General features: G+C 37.7%; 2 protein-coding genes across 3 annotated transcripts in view; one reads left to right on the forward strand and one right to left on the reverse strand.

The window, feature by feature from the left end:
- The window catches only part of LOC124271669 (phosphatidylinositide phosphatase SAC2-like), a 411,520-nt gene that overhangs the window by 201,793 nt on the left and 182,159 nt on the right, over positions 1-27,568 (reverse strand).
- On the forward strand, positions 133-26,790 carry LOC124271670 (octopamine receptor 2-like). 2 transcript variants are annotated; one of them, XM_046706828.1, is made up of 2 exons: positions 133-443; positions 24,708-26,790. In XM_046706828.1, the coding sequence occupies exon 2, from the start codon at positions 24,926-24,928 to the stop codon at positions 26,636-26,638; it is 1,713 nt and encodes a 570-aa protein (XP_046562784.1). In that variant the 5' UTR covers positions 133-443; positions 24,708-24,925; the 3' UTR covers positions 26,639-26,790. The 2 variants fall into 2 exon arrangements, with proteins under 2 accessions (XP_046562784.1, XP_046562785.1); XM_046706829.1 differs by lacking the exon at positions 133-443 and adding an exon at positions 10,287-10,365.

The raw sequence follows: 27,568 nt of genomic DNA on the forward strand, positions 1-27,568 counted from the left end.
ACTTCATTAAAATTCACCGTTCTCAATTAACAAATCAATACCAACAGCAGCAAATCAGGACACAGTACGCATCAGTCCAGACCTATCAACAAACTTGAATATACAGCATTGTCACTTTTCAATGAGCCACGTGCAAAAACGCACGAACTACCAAAGCAACAACTTGAATTCTACAGATTGCAGTGCCAATCGTAACTAAGCTGTGTCAAGCTGGTGGACTGGCGAGTGATAACGCAGAGCTAGTCAATGAATGAGGCGTGATCAATATAGAGCCGTAGAGGAGGATGCGAGGGAGAGAAGATGCTGGAGACGACCAGTGATGTGAGGGGCTCCGTGCCACCTATCAGTCGAGCAATTGCTTGTCACACATACACTAAACGTGATGGAGCTCGGAGTAACATTACCTAACAGTTGGAACACCTCATAAAATACTTTCTGTAATGGTAAGTAGGTGCATCAATGAATTTATGGATTTTCTGGTTTTCAAATATTTAGTATTGTATAGTTTGGGTGATTCATGTTAAAAGAAGTCTTGTATATGGTAACTGTTCATATTTTGAATGTAATATGCAAAGTGTTTAGAGATAGAGATTTATTGATAATCTTTGTATTTTATGCCTAACTGCATGTGTATTGTTATAGTAAGAGCAGGTCAATTTGAAAAGGAACATGTTTACAAATACCAAATGCTTTGTTTCAAGTGTTTTTACTAACTGAAATAATAGTTCATGAGTTCATAGTTGAGTTTTCAGAAAAATTGTCTGTTTAAAACTACTCAATTGCTTTAAGTCCCTGCTGCTTAAAATACAAAAGTGTTTTTTTACAATAGATAAGCAGTTAATTTGTAAGTTGCACAGGTACACGTTTAAAAGAAATGGCTCACACACAAGTATCAAATTATTTCTGCAAAGATTGATGTTTCTGTGAGGACTTAATCATATATACTTTGTTTTGAATAGTTGGAAATGAAGTAAGTCATTATATTTTACACAAAAAAACTCGTCTGAGACTAGTGTATATTAAAACTTTGCGAATACATTTAAATGAAATAATTTGCAAACAATTACAATAAATTTGTCGGAAGTGAAAGTACCTTTGTTGTAAAGTTTGAAGGATATATGAAGATACAGTGGAATACATGTACAATGTGAATCTGTGTATATAGCACTTCAGGTAAAAGTTTGCTTAAATGAGGTCCTGTTCAGTTAGACAATTAACAAATATTTGCAATGAACAATTACAGTAAGGTAACACAGCCTTCTGTAGGACCTGGATTTGAAGCTATTAATAATTCAACACCGTGCTACAAAGGTCCTTACTAGATAAATTGATCTAGACTTGACATTCACTTATCAAATGTCAACTACACTGCAAAACTATGTACGTCTTAAACAGAAAACAATGCTTTGTAAAGTTGAAAAATAATGGCATCCAAATCTTTGTCAAATCCTTTACCGCTAAATAATTATGAAATCCTTCATAGAAGGAGCATTACTATCAGAACATTATTGAATCTTTCATAACAACATGATACAGTGTCATTAAATCCTTCATATGGTAATATTCTGTAAAGGGTTTTACAAACACAGCATACACTGAACACATGTATAAAACATCAAGAGAAAATAAATATCTGCAGTCCCTGAATTTCTAGCATTTAAGATGTGAGACAAGCTGTATAAATCTGCAACAGTGTGCCTCTTAACAGTTGTAACTGAGAAAGTAATCATAAAACGCCCAATGAAGAGATCTGTGGTCTCCAACTGTTTTTACAGCAGAATTTCCTTATCATTAAAACAGCTAAGACTAACGCTTAGTCTCTGAATATATATAACTTTGATAGTAACAAACAAACCCATTTAAATTGAAAAGGAGCCCAAGACAGACCAGAGATTCAGAACCTGAGGAAATCTAGACTTGCTTCATCTAGGGCCTTCACCCTGCAGAGAGCGCTAGGCAGTAGGAAAAATAATGTGGTTCAGGGACTGTGAGACAGACTAGGTCTGTCTGTGTGTGGATGTTTCTACCTGTTGGCCTGTACTAGGTTTGTAGAGCAGGCCCGCTGAGACGCTGTGCCATAGTTTTACATGGATCCCACTTCGCACGTTACACTGACGTCCAGCCGACCAGTTCTTGTTTTATCTGCTTAACACCTAACACACAGCAGAGTTACAAGTGTCATCTCTTCAAGTCTTTTGTATAATGAGATTGGGGAATAAACCAGCAGCCCTCCACTCCTTCAACATAGGTTCCATCCATATAACCGCATTATTTTCCACCCCTCACTGTAATGCTAAAGCCCTAAATAAACAAGTCTACAGTTCTTTAGGTTCAGGAAACTCTCACTTGGGAACCTATTAATCATCATCATCATCATCATCATCATCATCATCATCATCATCATCATCATCATATCATCATCATCTTTCATAATGAACATGTTTGTTAACCTATTTAAAAACCTATGACTGTTTCCTATCACAAGATGTTAACAGGGAGTACTTGTTGTCACCTTGCCTCATGCTCAAACTTAAGTGTGTATACATATTCAGAGACTAAGCATTATTCTAACCTTTGCAGATTGCAGAGTAATATTTCAGCTAGGTCAATGTCACCAAATTGACTGACACTCAGTGTCGAATATTTTCAAATTAGAACACTGACAAATATGGAATATCAGCAAACAATGTAAAATGTGAAGATTTGTCAACAGGAAAATACATCCTCTGTGAAGATAAAGAATATCTGTGTGTTGATCAAAGACATACTCCTTCTCATGTCTCCAGCACAGTTGGTCAGAACTCGACCACTGCGACCTTCTGGAAGCTTCTTCAACACCACTAATCAGACTTCTTCACACATTTTCAAATGTCACGATTTTATCGTTTCCGCTTCAAGTAAGTGACTTCACTGCAGATGATATTCTATCATATGTACTTGACATTTTAATACGCTCTCTGTCATTTCTGATGACATTCTAAGGACATGCCTCATAATGAACATGTTTGTTAACCTATGAAAAACTTATGATTGTATCATTTGAAAAGATGTTAAAAGATGGGACATGTTGTTACTTTGCCTGATGCTCAGAATTAAGGTTGTAAAACAAAGACTGGTCGGCTCGAATCCAATATACTGCTTGTGGAATAACCGTTTAAACTGCTACATGGTATCTTAGTGCAGTAGCACTAAAACCGGCATACTACAAGCTGAAACTGATTCTGCTGGGCCTAGAAATACAAATCAGTGAAAATCAGTGATGACACCAGGTGTTCATTAGACAATTAAAAATAGTTGTATTCAACATGAATCGCAGCCACTACTTGGTATTAACTAGACTAATGCATAGTCACATAGGTTTGATGTTATTATGAGACGTAAACCAGTCAAATATTGAACATTAATAACATGATTTTCCCGAACTTGATACCAACAGCCAAGTATAGAGGTCTGTTAATTAATTTTGGATAACCTGACGTCTATGTCAGCTGACCTATCGATTTTCATTTTTCACAGACAAGTAGAGTGGCTCAAAATGAAATTATAGTTGATAGATACAGCCTGTTGAAGCGACTCCATTACCCACAGCATCACACATCATTTCAAACAGTTGGAAATAATCTCAAGTTCATCTAACGTTTTCAGGAAAATAATTTGTGGTTAGAAGGATATTAGTTTGTGTTTTGCGACCTTAAATCAAAAGTATTTTCTTTTGAATAACTGTTAGGTTCTGGAGCGATTCCAATTTCAGAGTTTGCCTTTCCAGCATCACAAGGAATATCCATGTCCTACTGAGCTGGTGAAGTCTGTGTTGGTATCTCAGCTGTCATATTTGATTTTACTGTTTAAATGACAATCATTTGAAGTGGTCTTTTTTGGAATTATAAGGAGATCATTGATATTGGATTCTACTATAAGGACTAGAGTGCCTGATGTATACCACTATAAGGATTACGGTTCCTGCCATATAGCTGGAATATTGCAGAGTGTGGTGTTAAAATACAAACAAACATCAATGTGTCGATTCAGTGAACAGAAAAGTAAATGATCCTCAATATATTTCTTGTTTTTATAACATCTACTGACAGAATCAATACTGTAACAAAGCACTGATGTTGACTACTTACTTTTTAAAATAGTGATCAAAGTACCATTCTGAGCCGAACACTTCTAGACTACTACTCTGAACTTGAGGCGGCCTAGTGGGTAAAGCGTTCACTCATCACGCCAAAGACCCAGGTTCGATTCCCCACATGGGTACAATGTGTTAAGCCCATTTCTGGTGTTCATCTGAACTTAGCTCTCAGCATCATTTTCAGAAACCTTAGCTATTATTTGATTAACATTAGTAAACTCACTAGACCGGACAGAATTGTACTTGACTCAGACTTAGGTCTAGAGGATAAGTTTCAGAACGATGTAAGGCCAACAGGCCACCAATCATCACGGTGCAGAGACAGTATAACTTATCGGTACCCCAATACTTATAACCTCCAAACACAGAGCAAAACAAAGCCAGACATACTATTAATATGTGAGCCTTATCTTAAAAGAAAAACAGGTATTATCTATCGAGAAACAAGATCCTCACTTTCAAAGTTACTACAGATAAGGATTGACAACACAGTAAATTAGCTTCCGTCTTGTGCCCACGACATATTTCACACAAATCACCATTTGGAATCAAACAATTATTACAAAAATTCTCTCAGAATGAGCATATTACAATTTGAGGAAAGAACAGTCATCTGTGGAAAAAGATTTCTTTGTCTGTCGGAATGATCTAATGACAGCAGAGACGACAGACTGAAGTTGTTTCTTGTGAGATGATTACAAATGTAATGCATTCCTGGCTGATTGTAAGCAGTAAGTCTTCCTACCTGATGGTTGGGGATTTCCTGTCGAGCTCACAGACAGCAGCCAGTTGTCTTACTACATTGTCACAGAAGTTAGGAAGTATTTCAGAACTTTTACATTATTTCTTCTCAGTCAAGTTTCAAAGACTCCAAAGCTTACAGGACTGGGAATGTTATTAAGAAAAGTGACATTTTCTTTCATGTTGTTTGAATTGACTTTGTATTAGAAATATTAATTTGATGTTTTTCTTCAATCAGTATGATCTACTACCTTCATTTAAATTACTTCTTTTGTATAAAGAACAAAAATTGCCAGATATGTATCAAATTGAATAATATCCTGGCTCTGTGGAACTTCAATAACTTGTTCTCACCATAAAATTAGTTTGAGAAGAACAACACTTACAAAGCAAAATACAGCTTATTTATGACAATAATTTGGCAATGCTGGTTCAAAAGAAACAAACAACAGTTAATTTTTGTCATGAAATAAACCAATAGCACAATCTGATACCTGTCTGTATGAAGATAAATAACCAATAAAAAGATTTACAATCCCAACTGACTGTGTGAAGGGTTTCAGGGAGGACTTTTGTTACATTTTTTGTTGTTTCATAACCAATGTTGTTTTTAAAACAACAACAACACACAACCAACTCAGTAAAGAAGACCTGAACATATGATAACAATCGTCCTCATTCATCACCTAGTGTCATGAATCTTCTCCACTTACAAAGGTGTTCCTGTAAAAAATTCCTTAATAATAAGCACTTAGAAAGCTGTCGACAGATAGCCCTGTTTTCATAATCAGAATAAGTATGATTTCAAACCTATGCAACTCACTATAAGAAGAAACCAGACCTACGTACTTGTATTGTGATTAGTCTGGCCATCAGGAGTGCTCACAGTCACTGACGAGGTGTTTTTGCCATCATTAAAGACATGGCTGCTGTTTGTACTGAGGGACTCGTGGGACTTACCTTTGCCAAAAGCATTCATTCACACAACATTACTTCCGTTTTTTTGTGTCTTACTGATGGGTCATTAACATTGCTGTTCATGTGAGTAAAATATGTCTGCATAACTTTTCAGTATATTCCTGACGAGTCATAAAGCTTGTATATGACTTGTAGGTTTGCTATTAACAATGTACATGGTCACTCACTGTTGACACAAAACATGTACACAAGTTGTAGGTTTGCTATTAACAACATATGTGAATACCTATAGATGACCCAAAGCTTGTATACAACTTGTAGGTTTGCTATTAGCAATGTATGTGGATACCTATAGATGACCCAAAGCTTGTATACAATTTGTAGGTTTGCTATTAACAACGTATGTGAATACTTATAGATGACCCAAAGCTTGAACATAACTTGTAGGTTTACTATTAACAACGTATGTGAATACTTATAGATGACCCAAAGCTTGAACATAACTTGTAGGTTTGCTATTAACAACGTATGTCAATACTTATAGATGACCCAAAGCTTGTATTCAACCTGTAGCATTGCTATTAAAAATGTCTGTCAATACCTATAGTTGACTCAAAGCTTGTATACAACCTGTAGGATTGCTATTGACAATGTACATTAATACCTACGCTTGTACATAACTTGTATCACTTGAGGTAACTATATAAACTTGCTTGAACTAACTCAAAAATATTTGAATAGACTCAAACATATCATTCACACATGTGTCTATGTTTAAATGAGGTCATATGTATCTTCATAAACACAGCCATCAACATAGGCATCACTTACTGATGACTGTATCTTCAGCAAGCAAATCTCAATAAAACAACATCGAAATATTATCAACATCAATAGTGCCCTCTGGGTGGTGAAATCAGATCTTATCTAAACAGTGGTATGTTGCTTGTCACGTTACGTTAATGCTACTACAGTTGATCTCGATTCAACCTCAGAGACATAAAACAGGCTAATGAGTCTTCCATAGGATCATCTACCACTAAATCCTCTAAAACACTGCAACACTGTTCTATCTTGCCAATATAGACACTAGGAAAATGTTTCTATCGTCCCTTCTAAATTTAGACACCAAATTTTCATACATCTTTATCAAATATCTGCATGTGATATTGATTGTATTTTGATGATAATATAAGCCTTAACTGTCACTCCCACCTGCTGAAACCTCAATGAAAATTGTACGTTTGCCAGCTGCTCCCAAATACATCATGGAACAGGATGCAAAGAAGAGGCAAATGAAAGGGAAATCATCAAGCTATTGACTTGAACTGTTACAAACGTGTCATTACATCATCGATTTCAGCCTCTGTGTCGATATGAGAATGCCACTTTGTAGATTAAGTCAGCTGTAAGTCAGAAAATGAGTACAGGTATGATTCTGTGTGATGTCTATTTCATATGGAATAATCTGTTAATGGTGTGTCGTTTTTGTCAAGATGTACATTTCAACATATACAGTAGTGCATTTCAAAACAGGCAAGGGAATATATTGACATATACATGCCTATGGTTCAACACTGACAGTTTTATGTGTCATAATAGAGGGTGTGACACAGTTAATACAGGTGTTCCTTTTAAGACATATACAGGTGTGTATTTCAACATAAACAGGTGTGTATTTCAACATAGGTGTATATTTAAAAATACCAGGTGTATAGTTCAATATATGTACAGGTATATATTTCAACACTGACAGCAGTATATGTACACATATACAGGTATATATTTAAGCCATTATACAGGTGATCCTTTTAACATATATACAGGTATATATATAAGAAGAAGTTTCTGAAATAATCACACGACACGGATCTTCTCCAACATGTTTCACTTTTATCTTCAGGCAGAAGTGATTACAGTTAAACGGATTATGTTATGACGTCACTTTGTCATGACGTCACAATGCAACTGTAAACAAATGTTGTGACACGGCGTTGCCATGACGTCACATTGGCGGCTTTAAATTGACAATACTAGTAGCACAATGAAAACAAGTATAATTCAGACACTTTGCGTTACCTATTTAACGATGGACACAATTCTTTGATGAAAAGTTTTCTTTAGCTTTATGCAGCTGCATGGCGCCAGCAGTATTCATTTTATAGAAAGGGAATATTTTAAATTTTATTTCCTTTCCTGCTGCTGATTTGTCAATGTGAGCGCTTAAGGGGATGCACCTTGTTTTGGGGTTCTTAATCTGTTGTTTATGGACGCGCATTCTGTCCCTCAAGCACTCCGTTTGTCCAATGTATTCTTCATGACACCCTTGGCATATAATAACATAAATAATATGTTTTGCGGAGCAGTCCACGTTAGAGCGTACATGAAATAATTGTTTCCTGTTTTTGAACTTTATACACGAAGTTTCAAGTATATATTCGGACTGATGGTGTTCCTTTTAAAATATACACCGATTAAAATTTTAGCTAACTTACAGGTGGTCCTTTTAACATATATACAGGTGTATATTTCAACAGGGTCATTATAATCCAATCCCTAGTTTCTGTGATCAGCCATCACGAGCGGCCTTGCACTTTAACTATAATAGCTCGGGGCAAGAGTGTACTTTATTACACTATACATGGTGGCAGAGCGAACTGTATTTCTTAAACACATCATGATGCCAGATGATATAATTCTTCTCTTTTTGTATTTTCACAATGACCGCAAATTGATAGGGAACTAAACCAGCAATGCCGTCTTACTCTGAGAGTGAGTTGTGTTTACCAGATGATATAATTCTTCTCTTTTTGTATTTTTACAATGACCGCAAATTGATAGGGAACTAAACCAGCATTGCTGTCTTACTCTGAGAGTGAGTTGTGTTTAATGTCACCTCGATCTGTTATACCACAGCATGTCCCCATAATGGAGGACAGTAACCAGAAGTGATGCAGTTCTCAGACATTTAATACTTCGGTGGAATCCACAGTATGGTCATGGCACTGACAAAACCTCAAAACAAAATCATGATGAACAAGAATTTGCACCAATTATCATTGGTTCCTGAAAGCAAGCAATGAAACTCAGCTCCGGAAACTATGCCACTCTGTTTGTGAGAAGAAATAGCCCTTCAACCCATCATTAACAACAGTAAGATGTACGCAATGTAAAATTCTATATTCTGCTACATTCTCTGTGGGTAGATTGATGGTTACAACATTCGCAAGTCATGCCAAAAACTATTCACATTTCTGGTGTCCCCTGCCATAACATTGCTGGAATATTGCTACAAGCAGCACAAAACCTTACTTACTCTGTTCAACAGAGTGACATATTGTGGGTTATGGAGCCTTGGTCTGCTTACATTTTCCTATGAAATGCCATTGTCTTATGTTGCTTAAAACAGTGGCCATAAAATGTCCATGTTGGGACTTACCCCATGAACTACTGGTCAAAGACTAGACTCTTTGTCCATACAACTACAGAGATACCAAATCTAGTGTGTGATCTTGTGCATAGAGCTCTGGTCACAAATCAGGGAAACTGACTGACTGAGTTTAATTTTAAGCCGCTTTTAGCAATATTCCAGCAACATCACGGCAGGGGACACCAGAAATGGGCTTCACACATTGTGCCCATGTGGGGAATCGAACCCGGGTCTTCGGCGTGACGAGCCAACACTTTAACCACTAGGCTACCCCACAAATCAGGTAGAGTTAAGCAACATTGAACGCGGAGAGTCCTTGGGTGGGTGACTGTGTTTGGCAGTTTGACTCCCAAGAGTTTCTAGGGGCTTCAGTCCTGCCCCACAACAAAGCACATGTGGTCTCACCTTCAGTGAATTTGTTCAAAATTGCCCCTGTTCACCCCGCAGAAAATGGGTACTCAGTGCTACAAGACATATGACTATTAACCTTCTCGCACCTCACAGGTAGCTTGGGTTATCCGGGGTATTAATGTCCATCATGTTGTATGTGCTTAGAGCATGTCGCTGGGGCGTGGAGTTCAGCGCTAAATAAGAGGCCAATTATCATTATTATTATAAATCTGCCAGGTCACCCGAAGGATGACCGATACAATCAGGCGACTCCATTCCCTGTAGAATGAGATCCATGAGATATATTCAAGTGTTAAGAGATCCTGATAGGATGGTGTTTGAACACATCATAAACAGAATGAAACGAAAATACTGCCAGGAAGCTGTCTCCATAGGAATGACTCCAGTGTAGCGTGCGGCACTTTCGTCACGCTCCCTGGCATGAATGCCAGTCATCTATTAGGTATGACTCCTGACCTAATAGGCAGAAGCATCATGCAGACAATACAGTGGAATAAGTATTGCACAAGCATTGTAGTGTCTGTTTCTTTGTTTGTTTGTTGCTAAACGTCACCTTCAGCAATATTTCAGCCATATTGGGGTGATCTGTAAATAATCTGGACCAGACAATCCAGTGATCTACATCATAAGCATCAATCTATGCAGCTGGGATATGATGACATGTATCAACCAAGACAGCGAGCCCGACCTGGCGATCACGTTATTTGCATCTTAAGACAAGCCTAGGTTGGTAAAGACCAGTTGTAGTATCTCTTCATGTGTCTAAAAGTAAGCACAGATTTTTGTCCTCAGAAAACCTAAAGGCAGGAATGAATTATTTTTTTTTTTTTAAATCACCAGTCAAAGTAATATTCCTTTTAAAAACTAAAAGTATTTTACTTTTGGCAATTTATGAAGTGTATCTGAGGCCAAAAAAAAAAAAATCTAAAAAAATTTCTTGTAAGTTTACAATTTTGGCCAATAAAAACTTTAGGATTTTATGCTTTGAGCGGGGAAAATTAAGTTATATTTCTGTTCTTATTCTTGATAAACTACGATAGGCGGATCTGTAAAACAAGAAATATAATTGGTCTGGCCTAATTGGTAATAACATGAGGAGAACCTCACGTCCGCCTCTTGCAGTTCTCACCATGATGACAATTTGTTTTTTGTACATTCAAGCTGTACAATGCTGGTCTGTACAAAATACTGAATCAGGGTCAGACAATCCAGTGATTGATATTATGAGCATTGATCCATACAATCCATCAAGTAAACCCCTGACCTCCTATCCATTTAATCATGTTACAACAACCATAATGTGGTTGCTATAGACCTATATTTTTACCCAAAAAATTTTGAATTGCCTTTGGGTATGGACTACCAGAGGCCCAGATAAGCTGCGTATCCGGGTAAAATATTCATAGAAAATTTCCAATTACGCATTGAAAAATCATTGTGTGTACCAGTTACGCATTTAAAATGTTAGATACACAAAAAGTTTAAAACAAATGCGTACGGAAGATATTTATAAAAATCGCTTGCGTAATGAAAAAGACATCGATTGCTATCAAGTTGTACTGTTAGTATAGGACTAGTGTTGTACTGTCAGTATTAGATGAGTGATTTTTTTATGACATCATTTCCATTATATTTAAGTTGGTTTTGATTAGGTATGACATAAGGCAGAACATACCTGCTTAGTAAACTTAGTCAATGACGTAATACTTAGGTGAGTAAAATGACTGAAATACGCACATATTTGAAAGCAGTGGGTAACGGAAAATGAAATACCCACTCAACATTCATAATACCCACTCCAAAAAATTACAGTGGGTACAGTACCCACATGAGCTAAATCTTATCTGGAGCTCTGGGCCTGGATTTTCGAAGTTCTCTTAGCGCTAAGATAGTCGTAAGTGCCATACATTAACGTTAACTTACGACTATCTTAGCGCAAAGAGAGCTTCGAAAATCTAGGCCCTGGACTACACTAACCTAAGGTTAAACCAAACACAAAGAACCACCAGTTTTAGTTTGTTATAAGCCATAGTTCATTACCTATTTTGACTAAAAAATACAGTATATGTCCGGAACCAAGAAAACAGTTCAATATGTCCATCAGTTGGTAGACTAATGCTTAGTCTCTGAATGTATATAATTTTGATAGTAACACTGAAAAGGATCCCCAGTGAGAGGAAATCCAACCATTGCTTCAGTTAGGGCTTTAGCATTGCAGGGAGGGCTTGGCATTAGGGAAAAAATGTGGTTCACGGACTGAAAGACAAACTAAACAGTTGGTAACAACCCCAGTTAATGATATACATCTACTGTATTTTCAGTGTAGCACTTTCAGCATGAACTATTCAGGAGAATAAACATACTGCGTTGGAAAATCAGAGGTATAAAATGTGATTATATACCTCTGAATGACATTAATTAACCAATCACAATCCAGTATTTGCTGAAGTCATGGTAGAATGATGTTTAAACTTACATTGACGTAATGCTACTGACACTGACAATAGGATGCATCATCAGACTGATCACTGCCACCCACTATGTTCCATAGTGACATCACAATCAGAGCCATCATTGACTGTAGAAGTGTGTTTACTGTTAAATCGAGCCTACTTTGTAGAAGTATAAATATAACATTGAGTGCTTGTATAAAATAGTTTCTGTTGACAAAGTTACGAGCGTGTATTGTTGCTGAACGACCTAGTCAGCAGTAATTGCAACTTTATCATGTCCTGATAGTGAATGTGTGTCACACAAATCGGAGTTTGACACAATGGTCAGTCAGTAGATGGAGCCAGTGATTGTGTAAATGAAACAGTCATGTCAAAACAAATCTGAATGTAAATACATAGACGAAACATCTCTTTATGAGACGATGTAAAGCTTCCGGTTTGTTTGTTGTTGGACTGACTGACTGAGTATAGTTTTACGCCGTTTTTAGCAATATTCCAGCAATATCACGGCGGGGGACACCACAATGGGGTTCACAAATTGTACCCATGTGGGGAATCGAAACCTGGGCCTTTGCGTGCAATGTTCTAACAAATCACAGGCGGTGGGGTAGTGGTTAAAACACTGTCATCAATCATGGGTGGTAGGGTAGCCTAGTGGTTAAAGCGTTCGCTCGTCATGCCGAAGACCCAGGTTCGATTCCCCACATGGGTGCAATGTGTGAAGCCCATTTCTGGTGTCCCTCGCTGTGATGTTGCTGGAGAATGGTTTTATGCCACTTTTAGCAATATTCCAGCAATATCACGGCAGGGAGACACCAGAATGGGCTTCACACATTGTACCATGTGTGGAATCGAACCCAGGTCTGCGGTGTGACGAATGAACGCTTTTACCACTAGGCTACCCTACCACCCATGATTGATGACAGTGTTTGAATAACAGTGTTAGAATGACCTACAATGAAACGGCCCACATATTGTAATAAAGAGGCAAATTTTTGTAACACTGCGATGTGTGTCCTTATTCAAATTTAAAAACTAATAGTACTTCAAACATCGAATACTTGGCATCTAAACTATACTCCCCATGGAGTAAAATGGGGATATACACCAAATTTGGGCAGGTAGAACTCTGTAACACTGGGAAGTGTTCTCTCTAACATTGTGTAGTGTGCCCTCTTTCAAATTAAGAGGAGTATCTGTGAGGTATCGGCCGACGTATCAATAATATAAACCAATCCAATTAATAAACTGAGTTTCATGATTAATAAGTAACAGAGGTCAAATAGCAGCAACACCGTTCAGTCAACTCTTCACAAAGAGGGGCTGTGGGGTAGCCTAGTGGTTAAAGTGTTCACTTTCCATGCCAAGGTCCAGGTTTGAATCCCTGCATGTGTGAAGCCCATTTCTGATGTCCAAACCATTAAATTGCTGGAATATAAGTGGTGTAAAACCCAACTTCCTTACTTAATCTGTACATAGATGTATTGTGTACCTCCCCAACAGCTGATTTCACAAAATTTCTTTAAATGATTAAGAATTTCTTCCCCTATATGTAACCAGCTATGGCTGTGGTGTAAAACCCAACTCCCTCACTCACTCTCTACATAGATGTATTGTGTACATCAACAGGTGATTGCACAAAATTTCTTTATGTGATTAGAAATTGCTTCCCCAATACGTAACCAGTAATGGCTGCAAATCATCATCTGTCACTAAATCATAAACGGTGCAAATCACTATATTCCTACACAGCTTCAAATGTTTATCTTCTACAGCAATATGACTTAAAAAAGCAATATGTCACTATTTTGAGAATAACATTGTAAGATAAAAACATTATTTTCCCCATGGGCTCCTGAGTCATAAATATTATATATTAGCAATAAAAATATGCATTGCTATTTCCAAGGAGTTGAAAAATACAATTTCTATTTTTGATTTGATATATTTACGAAATGAACTCAATGGGCTAACAATTGCTATTCATCATCATGAAAAACCTCTTCTTGTCTATTTAAGTTATTTCACACCTAATGTGCAATGCTGATTATATCTCTTTCTGGAATATTTGTAGTTTTCGATTGTTGTAAAACAAACAACCCAAAACATGATGTTTGCCATTCTGTTGCTGTTTTTAGCATTCCTGGGGTTGTTTGTTGTTTATGTTGTGGAGATGATGACGTTAAGGTCTTGTTTGCATGTTTTGCCTACTCACAAAAATGAGAATACATGTGAACTATTTTGTTGTTGTTGAAGATAGAATCCTGGCATTTCCATGTTATGTTTCTCATAGATTAACACTGTAACAAGCAATTATTTTGTAAGTTTTAAAATAACGGCATTTTAAAATGATATATATTCACTGAAATTTGGTAGTTCAGTATAATGCTTCGAAAAGATTATTTTCATAAAACTGTCAAAACGAAGGTAAAAAAAGCAGATTTTAATTATATTTTATTACATAGGATCATAAGAAGGAGGTCTGTTACAAGAAATAAAGAGTACGGATTCACCTTTGCTCGTTCTCATCACAATAAATCAATTTCTACACGGCTGAAATATTGCTGATGTGTCTTTGAAGTTCCTGTAACTCCTTAAGACAGAAGCAGCCAGTTTGTTGTGATAAGTTTTGTCTGAACAAAGGGCTTGAGTGTTGCACCGACAAAATCCACTTGTTTAGAAATGGATCTCTATCGGAGAGGTGTGAACAGCAAATTTCACATCTCACTAACAGTGGCGAACTATCTACACAAACCTCTTCACCCACAGCATCTCTCTTTAAAAACAAATCAGTTTGAAAAGGAAACACATTACACCTAAAAAACATCTGTTAAACACAAAAATAGTTACGTACTAAAACTCTAAATATAATCAAGTGGTTTATTTTCTCAGAGTGATATACACGACTCCAGTCATAATCTGTCAGTCAAGAGCAGCTTTTGTGCTATTTACATGCAAATATTTAGGCAAGATTTCCTCAGCAACTTGAGGAATTCCTGTAAGTTCTCCAAACAAAGTATCTACTACTCTGAAAACACATAAATACAGATAGAGGACAAAGAAGGGGAATGTATTTGATGCTGAGCTACATCCCAAATTAGATTCTGCATCCCGAATTGTCCGAGACGTATCTTAAGGCATATTGACAAAAGGACTTCGACACTCCAGATTCCTAGCTGGGATGTATGTGGTATATCTTGGTGCATATTTCAACCAGATGGGTTAACAAGTGTTTAGGAATATACAGGAAGCACAGTGGGGAATATTTGCTTATAAATGGGTCTTTGGATTGCTTGACCGATTCCGTATTTGAGATGACCCAGAAAAAGGTATGTTGAGATCCAATTATTATATGCATATTGTTGTTCTTTTTAACATGTAATTTCAAGTTGATCTTAATTGAGCTTACTGTTTTAAATGTTAAAATACAAAGATTGATATCACATGTTATTTACTTGTAAAATAATCTTCACTTAACAATAACACTTCCAACGATCTACAGTTGATTTAGTTGAAAAATATCCATTTTAAAACTGAAACAAATTTGAATGTAAAGTTCAGAAGAAATCAAATCTTAAATTTATATTCTGATATATTGTTCTTCATTTGCTGCATTTACTGAATGTATGTACATCGTACAATGATGGACACAATGCATGGGTTCTGTACTGGGACATAAGGCCAGACAAATTTCATTTCTTGTTTTACTGATTTTTGTCCTCAGGAAAAAGACAGGAAGGGAAAAAAATATATTAAAAAATCACCAGTCAAAGTAATAGTCCTTTTAAATACTAAACGTATTTTACTTTGGCAATTTATAAAGTGTATATGGGGAAATTTGGAAAAAAAATGTTTTTGGTAAGTTTTCATCTTTGGCCAATAAAACATTAGGATTTTATTTTTTGAGCAGGGAAATTTAATTATTATTTTTTCTTACTCTTGAAAAAATATGACCGGCGGATCCGTAAAACAAGGAATACAATTGGTCTGGTCTAAAGTGTATATTTATCAAGCCTTTTGGAACACCTGGTGTCATCCTCAGTTTTCAGTAATCTATCGAGGGCATTGTATGTTTATTATTCTTAAAACTTTCCATTAAAAAATGAGATAGTGTGCAAAAAAAACCATATAAAAATGTGCTTTTTTAATGATTTTACCCCTGTTTCAGTAGCAAGTAATTGCAGGAAAGAGTTTTTATATTGTATTTTATAGAATGGTTCATTTACAATGTAAACTTTGAGAGAGGGCAACAAGTGATACCTGATCTTTAACTATGTATATTTTTTTTCACACTTATGTTGCTTTTTACGCTCAAAAGAAGCTGTTTTGGAGGATAATCATGCCTATTTATTTTCTGGCTTGGACAATTCATATCTGTATAAATAGGGAAACATGCAGATTTGGAATATTGTTGTACAACAAAATGAAGCATCATGAATATCAGAGTATATTTTTAATGTATCAATAATATAAACAGACTGATAATTTTTATGACACAGCTGGAGCCACACCTGCCTCCATCACATCAGCGTCTACCATCCCACCTATGGTTTTACACTGATCGTGTGATACTCATTAGTTATGTGTAGGCATAGACTGAGTGGGTCCGGTCCTCGTAAAATGTCAAATATGCTCCCAGAATAGCCATCGTCAAATTTCCATTTATTGTGATATTTCAACAGCGTAGGACTCTTAAGCCCTTTGTGAATAGAGCCCGTTATGTTTTGTCATCATTACCAAAAACTTTAACATTCTTAAATCTGGACATAAAAATTAACAAATTCAATTATATGTTTAAGCTGAAGTTGAGGTGAACAAAAGATTGAAACCTCATGTTGTGTTTGGTTTCTATTTCAATTTAACACAGGTAAATTTACAGGTAACTCTATATTATATACTTATCTCCTAAATATCAAAATATATTGCAAAATTTACCAAATATAACAATAATTCCGGAAAATGGACACCATTTAACAAAATGTAATTTATCGTTTCTCTTTGCCTTTATCATATGTGTCATGTATTTGGTCAGTGTTTGTGGTCACAGAAAGGCATTCAGAAACCATGACAACCCAGGTTTTGGGATACTGGGTAAGAATAGGTCCAGAGCAGTCCATGTTGGTCCAACATGCAAACAAATTACAAAAGACACTGCAACCAAATGCAACAGTCACCAAAACCACTGCAACAAATACAGCAACCAAATGCAACAAATACAGCAACCAAATGCAACATACGGCAACTAAATGCAACATACAGCAACCAAATGCAACATACGGCAACTAAATGCAACATGCAACTATGCAGCATACAGCAACATGCAACAGCAACCAAATGCATGCGGCAACCAAATGCAACATACAGCAACTAAATGCAGCAGTCACCACAACCAACTGCAGCAAATCACTGCAACCAACTGCAACAAATACGGCAACCAACTGCACCATACAGCAACCAACTGCACCATACAGCAACCAACTGCAACAGGTGGTCGCACTCAGTGACTTGGTTGGTTGTGTACCATTGTGCCGCCGGACAAGAACCATTGTTCATTATATTATTATTATATTATTATTTTGACAATACCACTATATCGATTATACAGCAAAGTGGAGTGCTAAACAACAAACAAGTAGGTATGATCCCAAGGGCTGACAGACAGAAACAATTTCAGGATGTTTTCTCATTGGGATTCCTTGGCAGTTTATATTGGTCCCTTGGCCACGTGTCTGCTGTAAAAGATATACATGGTGTAGCGTTCTCTGCCAGATGGGCCCCATAGAACGTCCCAACATATTTTACTTACGTCATGATCTCAGTAGGTGTCCATACCATCAACAGTAGACTAGTCAGTGCCCTTCGCTTCAGACTTGTTGATAATACTCATGCTTGTGTAAAACATACCCTCCACTGTGCAGCCAGATGGTTCAGTATAATATTTAACACTGTAACTGGTCATATCATATCCACCAGTCAAATCAACAACTAACCACTCTGAAGCTGACTCACTAACTCACTCACAGACCCACCCATCCAGTCAGTCAGTCCACTCAACCACCTACCCACCCACTCACTCACCCACTCACTCACTCACCTACCCACTCTTTTTGTCTCTCACTCACTCACTCACTCACCCACCCACCCACCCACCCACCCACCCACTCACTCACTCACTCACTCACTCACTCACCTACCCACTCTTTTTCTCTCTCACTCACTCATTGCCATCATCAACGTTATTCAGCTATCAATTACTGAAACATTCAAACAGCAGAAAGCCAATTTTCCCATCAACATAAACAACCTTTATTCGGACAAAACATGCTCACCCAAATTTCATTTCTCTAATGTTCTAAGTACTAAAGTTCCATTCCACCAGAGATGACATGATGCACAACAAGCACATGTTACCGACCAGGCACAAGGGAAAGCTATTAATGCCAAATATTGTCACCAAAATTGTCTTTCAATTGTGATAGTTAAATCCAGATGAATGATTTCACTCAGAATCAGATCAAGAGCAAGAAATATGACACCGGCAAGACCCTTCTAAATCAGTCTTAAGCTGATTGGGATAAACGTAAGAGAGATAGAGTGTTATTACTTGAGTTTCTGGGACCTGGGAAAGCAGAAAAGGTAATAACAAGAGGTTCAGTGCAGTTTTAATGTTAAACATGGCTGAACGAGTACCGAGGTGCAGTTAGCAAGTTGTTAGACAGGGCCCTGTTTCACAAAGCTATCGTAGCGCTACGACTGTCGTAAGTCTATGTTACAGTAGAGGAGGTAAGAAAGTTGTAGCTCTACGGTAGCTTTGTGAAATGGTGCCCTGGGCTGCACTTGTACTGAATAATACTGCTGATGTATTTGTGTTACATGTAACAAAAAAGGACTATTTGTTACATGTTACATTAGGAGGGTGACAATGACATGGTGGACTAGGAGTTATATCTCGCAAGGTGAATTATGTTACATGTAACAATGACAGGGTGAACTATGAGTTATATGTCGCAAGGTGAATTATGTTACATGTAAAAATGACAGGGTGAACTATGAGTTATATGTCGCAATGTAAATTATGTTACATGTAACAATTATGTTACATGTAACAATGACATGGTGAACTATGAGTTATATGTCGCAAGGTAAATTATGTTACATGTAACAATGACATGGTGAACTATGAGAATTATATGTTGCAAAGTGAATTATGTTACATGTAACAATGACAGGGTGAACTATGAGTTATATGTCGCAAGGTGAACTATGAGTCGCAAGGTGAATTATGTTACATGTAACAGTTGTGAGGTAAACTATTTGTAACATGTTACAATAGCAAGTTGCAATATGAGTTACATGTTACACTTGTAGGGTGAAATATGTTACATGTTACACTATTTGTTACAATGTGGGGTAAACTATGTTACATTTTACACGGTCGGGTGAACTATGGCAGATGGAACTATGTGTTACATGGCCCTATTCAGATCCATCTGGACCTCACTTTCCACTATAACATTAAGTCAAGGGTTTATGTAAAGAAAGTTTCAATAGATGACTTGCAATGATGTTTACAATGTTGCTATGCATTTCAGGAGTAAATGGATATTTTATTCAGTAAAACTAACATTGAAAACCTCATTTGTGAAACTTAAAGCCTGAGATCCACTACAAATCTGAAAACTCAGGATTATCTCGTCGCTCTACAGTAATCACAATATGCATGTTGTAGTTGTAGCCGTCTACCTGCAATGGAACATTTGATACTTTCTGTCTTAAAATCTCCCAAGGGCAAACTTCCTTGAAGCAGTTGTACAGACAGTAGCACAGGACAATACGTAACCCAGTCATACAACACTAGCACAATGGTTCTGATGACATCTTTCAGATCCAATCACCCAGATAGCGCCAACTTCCATTTACAAATTAAAAACATCTACATTTATTGTAGGTAAATCCATTAATCTGCTGGTATGACAATGGACATTTCAGCAACTATGGCTTCTCATTAAGTGTTATTGTGTTCCCCTGAAGGTAGTCTCCAGCAGGCATTGTTTCCAACATCATCATGACACAGCTTAATTACACCTGTCTGCCTTGAAGGCTCCAGGAACAGACAGGATTTATCTGGGTCTGTTTTACTTCAGGTATAGTGAGTGAGTGAGTGAGTTTAGTTTACGCCACACTCAGCAATATTCCATCTATATGGCGGCGGTCCGTAAATAATCGAGTCTGGACAAGACAATCCAGTGATCAACAGCATGAGCATCGATCTTCGCAATTGGGATACGATGACATGTGTCAACCCGGTCAGACAGCCTGACCACCCAATCCCGTTAGTCGCCTCTTATGACAAGCATGGGTTGCTGAAGATCAATTCTAACCTGGATCTTCATGTGTTCCCGGATCAGACATGATTAACCTGGGTCTGCTTTGGTACAACAGGGACTCTCAGGTACAATTTGTTTGGGTTTATGTCATGACCATGGCTGTCCCAGGTGTATGACATGACATGCCTCACCGGATTTGCATGACATTCACTGATGTCACATCATGGCATAGCCTTAAGGCTTAATTGTTACACTGAAGTCCCCATCTATCATTCTGTCTCGGGGGCGATGGGGTAGCCTTGTGGTTAAAGCATTCGCTTGTCATGTTGAAGACCTGGGTTCGATTCCTCACATGGGTACAATACTGGAATATTGCTGAAAGCAGCTTAACCCCAACTCACTCACTCACTCATTGTTTGTATCTCTCCTATCTCTTTCACACACTGCACATCGATTGGTCGGTTAGTTGGTTGTCGTTTGGTCGGTTAGTTGGTTGGTCAGTTGATCAGCTGCTCAGTTGGTCACTTGGTCAGTCAGTTGGTTGGTTGATATGAAGTTATGGTACACCTACAGAATACTGGATACCTACCAGCCATATTGTTTAGTGTCATGTCACCCTAACCCTAAAGCTTACCTTAACCCTAAACCTTACCCTAACCCTAAGTATATTCGCATGCTTTCAAAAATGGCAGAAGGTATCCGGTATTCTGTAGTCTTACCGAAGTTATCACTGTTTTAACCAATATTAAAGCAACAATATGGTGGATGAAATCAGGGTGTTACACAGTGCCAAAATAGTAGCCAGTGCCCCATTCCACAAAGTGATAAAAGCTCTAAGGTTATCGTAACTCCCATACTTTAACATAGACCTATGATCATCTTAGTACTAAGATCACTCTGTGGATCGGGTCCCAGGACTTAAGCATGATGAATGAACACCTCAACCACTAGCCTATCCCACCTACGCTTGACATTCGAAAATACAGAATATTTTTCACCCCCACAAAAAAGTATGTCTGACTCGTAATAAAGCTTGAACTTGCCCAGGATACGTAAAAGCCATAATTGCATATAACAACCTACTTAACAACAGATCTAAAATCTACTCGGCCATCGAGACTGGGCCTCAATGGACGAAAATAACATCTTTTTTCCACCAATCAATAATGAAGGATTCGGAAAGTCTCATAATCACTTGTCGTGAATTAATAACGTTTGAAATGGTAAAGGTCAAGCTGTTTTTAATATTGATCAATTTATAAACCATACCATCTCCCTTTACAAGTTAATGAAATCCAAATAATTTCCAAATCAAAGTATCGAGCACGAAGGGGTCGTTTTCTGTATGGTCTATAAACTCATGTATGACCAAACATCCGATTTGACCTTGGAATAGGAACCTTTGCTGAATTAATATCCCTCGTGTGACATATGTGAACTGAATAAACACCTCTCTCGATTCACAGATTGAAGAAAAACATGTGCTTTTTTCACATACATTTCCACAAAATTGATCACATTACTGTGTCGCTGTTCCTAACAAAGATCAAAGAAATTATAATGAGCATGTGAATATTAATTAGAACATTAGTGCTTAAATCTAACAAAGCAGAACATTTAATATGGACATTTATTTAATGATATGAAAGAGATGATATCTGAATAATTATTAAACTGGATTTGAAACATTTTCAGAAATAATTGTATATTTAATCCTTATACATATTCATGCATGTAATAAGCATATCAACTGACTGGTCATGAGTGACATCCAGTTCAATTCCATACTTTGACATGTGCCATCTGTTCCTGGGCTTTTAAGGTGAACAGTTCACCTGCTTTTGGATGTGTTTGTGATGTACACCACTGGTGATGCAGGATATGCTCACATTTTGTTCAGGAGTGAGTGAGTGAGTGAGTGAGTGAGTGAGTGAGTGAGTGAGTGAGTGAGTGAGTGAGTGAGTGAGTGAGTGAGCGTGCGAGTTAGTTTCAGTTTTACGTCGAACTCAGCAATATTCCGGGTATATGGCGGCGGTTTGTAAATAATCTGGTATGTGTCAACCAAGCAAGCGAGCCCGTTAGTCACCTCTTACGACAAGCATGGGTTACTGAAGATCAATTCTAACACAGATCTTCACAGGTATTTTGTTTAGGATATATTATGAACAATATAATGGACTTTCTCATGAGTATGGTAATGGTTTTGTTGATTTTATTGCTGACAGTTTGGGCCAGATAACACTCAGTTACCTAACACCCTCACTGATCAGCTGGGTATCTCAAGCTTATTTATTACGTATGTGTGAGCAAAGGGTAAATATGTTTCCGATTGTTGCCAAACAAAAATAGCATTGGTAATTTAGTTTTTAATCTACTTTTTAGTCTTTAAAAAACTGTTGGCACGTATGTATGCTAAACCTATTCTTATCTTGTAAAGGGTCCCAATGCATCTGAAACCAAAGTCATTTAAGGATCTCTTTAAGGATCACCTGTTACTGATCTACTTGGCAACTTTAATTCCATCCATAACAATTTAACTTATTATTCTCAGAAATCTATAGCAACTATCTAGAAAGAGTGTTATTTTTATGTGAATGAAACAACACTAAATTTTCCATGAAACTAATCTTTTACAATAAAATTAAATCAGTTACGGCAGAAGAAATATACTTATTAAACCATCATCAACTAAAAGTTTACTCTAAAATAAGTTGTCATTAAAATCCAACATTTTGTGCTATCTAGAAATGGTATTCCCCAGCCCACATCTATCCATTTTCCAATTTCCGTCTTATATATGCATGTTCAAGTGATAATGTAATTTCTGGATTTATTGGATAGAATTTATCCTCAATTCACGATAAATATCAATACACAGACCCCAGCTGAACCCCAGTGATAAACCAATCAGTGATTGTCTTGGGACTAACCTATGCCAGGACAAGATATAACGTTTTCATCACAACTAATGCAAATCAGTCTTTATCAAAGGTCTGGGGATATATTTCCTGATAATGTGTGACAACATAATTGGCAAGAAATTGCAATGTTTGACCAGGGTCATTGAGCGGTCTATGACTAGTGTTGGCAGAAGCTGACCGTGTCAGAAGTGGTCAACTCACCACTGTCAATAGTATTGACTTTAAAACTAGTTATGAGGTATTTAGTATTGTTAGAAAGCAGGTGTAGTGAAAACAGTCAATATATACCATATAGGCTTAGACCAGTTGTAAAGAAAGTAGTGTATCCACTGTCAGAAAGCAAGTATGGTTTTAAAAAGTCCATATATCTGACACTAAGTTATACTTGTGAGGACAAACACCAAATTGGGCCAATGATGTTAGTCCGGGTTGAAAGGGTAGCCAGGAATTTAGCATAAGGTGAAAAAGGTTACCAAGGCAACCAGGTAATCTAGTGGAAATATCACAGTGCATTTCTGAAATAATTAACTGAATTTGAGCACAATATATACCTCCGATAAGCATGCATTGTTTTACGTCACTTTAAGCAATATTTCCATCTTGTTGTCGGGGCGGTGGGGTAGTCTAGTGCTTATTGCGTTGGCTTGCGAAGACCCGGGTTCGAATCCTCACATGGGTACAATTAGTGAAGCCCATTATTGGTTTCCCCCGCCATGATATTGCTGGAATATTGCTAAAAGCGGCGTAAAACCAAACTCAGTCAGTCAGTCAGTCCATCTTGTTGTCATGAAAATAGACACCATTTATCTGATTCACAGATTGTAACCTTTTGGGGATTGAAACCCATGCCCATGTGTTCAGCATGAGTGAACACTTCAACAACTAGCCTACTCCACAATCCTTTATGCGGAACAAATACTCTGGGACAGATATAGATAAAGATGGCAGACCTCAAATGTGAATAATTTGAAAATGCATTTTCATTTGACCTTCTCCAACAGCAGTGCCTGGAATAGCAAATATCTGTCTACTTTGATGGGAAAGAATTACAAAGTCACATTTGTTCAACCCACACGTCCTTCAATGGTCAAATATATGATGTATGCGATCTAAAATGCCAATTTATCGCTGTAGAAATAACGATATCAAAACAAGTCATTGGAAATGTAAATTGACCATTGTCGTATTTTGTCTGTTCCCCACAAATGCAGACAGCATAAATCATGCAAGGAAAATAGTTCCTACCCATGCAATAAAGCCATATTTTCTTTGTCATGTATAAAAGGGTTCAGAGTAAGCCTGTAACCTGAACAAACCAAATAGTCTTGACGTGTTTTGCCCGTTTAACAAATCTTTCTCTTTTTTTCCCAGACAATTGCGACACTGACAGCCCAGCCGGATTGACAAGATGATCGTAAATTACACAAGCATTGACATCGCTTCTGCAAACCCCTGTCCACAACAGAACAAGTGACAAGTGTTGCAAGCTAGTAACAGTTTATCTTCAGGAAAGTAGTATAAAACCAATACCATCAAGTTGTTCCTTATAATGGGAAACTCCAAAGAAAGTGCTCTCATCTCATAAAAGCATGGATGACAACTTTTTGTACACGACGGCGCCGGACACAAACTCTGGCTTCAGCACCTCGGAAGTGTTTATTAACGGCCAGTTTACGACCATTGCTCCATCGCTGGACCTTGCCGCCAACAACTCCATCAAGGAGGACGATTACTGGAGAGTTAATGGGTCATTCAGCAATGTCTGCAATTCAAACTTCTCAATGGTGTGGAAGCTTACAAGCCCGGTGTGTTCAACACGGTTCCAGACTTTTGCATCATTTATGATTGTTCTGATTGTGCTCACAGTAATTACCCTGTTGACCATCATCGGGAACAGTCTGGTCATCCTCGCCTTGTATCAGTACCGCTCACTCCGGACAATGTCCAACTGTCTCATCGGCAACCTGGCCATCAGTGATTTACTGCTTTCTATGACCGTTATGCCTATATCCCTGGGTAACGACTTGCTCGGGTACTGGGTGTTCGGAAGAACAATGTGCACGATCTGGCTGTGTATCGATGTCCTCTACTGCACAGCTTCAATATGGGGTCTGTGTACCATCGCGTTTGATCGCTACACTGCAACAGTGTATCCGGTGTGGTATCACGAGCAGAAGTCGATTCGCAAGGTTGTTGCCTATGTTGTGTTTGTGTGGATCTTTTCAATAATCATATCATTTGCGCCGTTTATTGGATGGCCGGATATGATACCAAGTTTCTATTACTACAATTCGAATCTGAATCGCCACGAATGTATCTTATTTTCAACAAAGAGTTATGTATTATATTCTGCGATGGGATCATTCGTCCTTCCTGCCTGCCTTATGGTGTTTCTGTACATTCGGATTTTCAGTGTTTTACATGAGAGATCAAACAACCTGAAACCACGGAATATGTCTTGTTATCCTCCTCAAAGCCCTTCCATTGGAAATGGATGTCCTCGAATAAATTCGCCAGAGGATAACAGCATTGAAATGAATCTGACACGTGAAAATACAGCTTTCACGGTCACAACAGAACTGATGAACAGCACATTGTATTTAAACGGAAACACGTTTACCCCAACCAGTGAAATGATTCCGACTGAGATCGGCAATGACGACCAGTCCTCGGATTACCCTTCTAACGGAGATTTACAATCAGTGAAACCTGTGACAGATACTGTGAGTTTTGCAAACCCTGATTCGGATGGACATCATCTCCTGGTGACTAACAACCCAAACGGTGATTACAAACGAAGCCACAACGGTCTTCGGAAAAGCTGTTCCGATGCCATTGACCTTCAACGCCAGAAAGGCGACAAGTCCTGTGATAATGCCGTACGGAGCAAGAGTGTGAATGTTCTGTCTGATCTGTCATCTGACGACTCGGACAATCGCTGTAAGAAGACCCGTAAACACCATCGGTTCTCCCTTCCATGGAACCTGTCCAGCTTGGAACGCAATCAACGGATGACATTAAGCATGAAGCGACGATTTGAACTGCGAGAAACGCGGGCGACCAAGCGCATGCTCTTGATAATGGCATGTTTCTTCATCTGCTGGATACCATTCCTCTTCATGTACATCACGCGAAGCTTATGTGAAGAATGTTACATGAATGACCATTTCGTGGCCTTTATCATCTGGCTTGGTTATGCTAACTCAGGAGTAAATCCAATTCTATACACGCTCTTCAACGAGGACTTTCGACGAGCATTCAAGAAACTCCTAGGACTCAGTACAAGACGAAAGCCTTTCTAACTTCTCCCACTCAATCTGCCACTAAAACTCTGCCTGAATACGTATGGTCTTTCACTGTCGGACATTTCTATCACCCACAGAAATTTCATTAGCAACTACAAGGTGTCTATACCTATAAACCATATTATGAATAAAAGTTTGCTATAATATCATGTTATAATGTCACTGTAATATGTTGTTGGGAAAATAGTATTTTGGGATGCCATAGCTCAATGACAAACTTACATATTCCGGTCAAAATGTGAAACAATAATTCTGATTGTGGTAAATTTGCCATCGTAGTTTCCACTGACCCCTGACCATTATTTGATCCTTTCTCTTCAGATATCATGAGTAAGATGACATTCCCTGAACAACTGATCATGTTTGGGTTTTTACATAGAAGCCTTTACATAGCAGAAAGTTGTATTTCCCAAAATGGTTCACCTAAATGATCACACAACTTTTGCATGTAATTTTATCACGATATTTTAAAGTTACCAGAGGTACTTTAAAATATCAAAGCAGGTTAAAAAGACAAGCAATGTACTATTGCAGCCCAGTTCAGTGGCCTTCAGGTACAGCAGGATTTGAAATTGAGACAAATGTACTTGTCTGAGACCAGTAAGAACCCTGTGACAAGTGAACTTCTTTTTCAGGACGATAGTCTAATCAACGACGATCGAACAGCAATCACCCCAAAAAATGCTTTGGGGCAAGGTTAATTTTATACCTGAAAATTACTCGAAGTATCAGACCACATTTTTTCATCAGTCGGATTACCAACTGCTTCAGTAAAGTTCACACGACTCACAAGGGGATACAGAAGTCAGTCCTGCTCACGTTACTTCTAACATTTTTTAACCGATATTGCAAAGTACATTGGTAGCTGAATACAACAAAATAGTTTAAGTTTTATATTTGTCTTGATTGGATTAATAAGTCACCTCT

This window comes from Haliotis rubra, unplaced genomic scaffold, assembly GCF_003918875.1.
Source record: "Haliotis rubra isolate DU_JTF1 unplaced genomic scaffold, ASM391887v1 Scf162, whole genome shotgun sequence".
NCBI lineage: Eukaryota > Metazoa > Mollusca > Gastropoda > Lepetellida > Haliotidae > Haliotis > Haliotis rubra.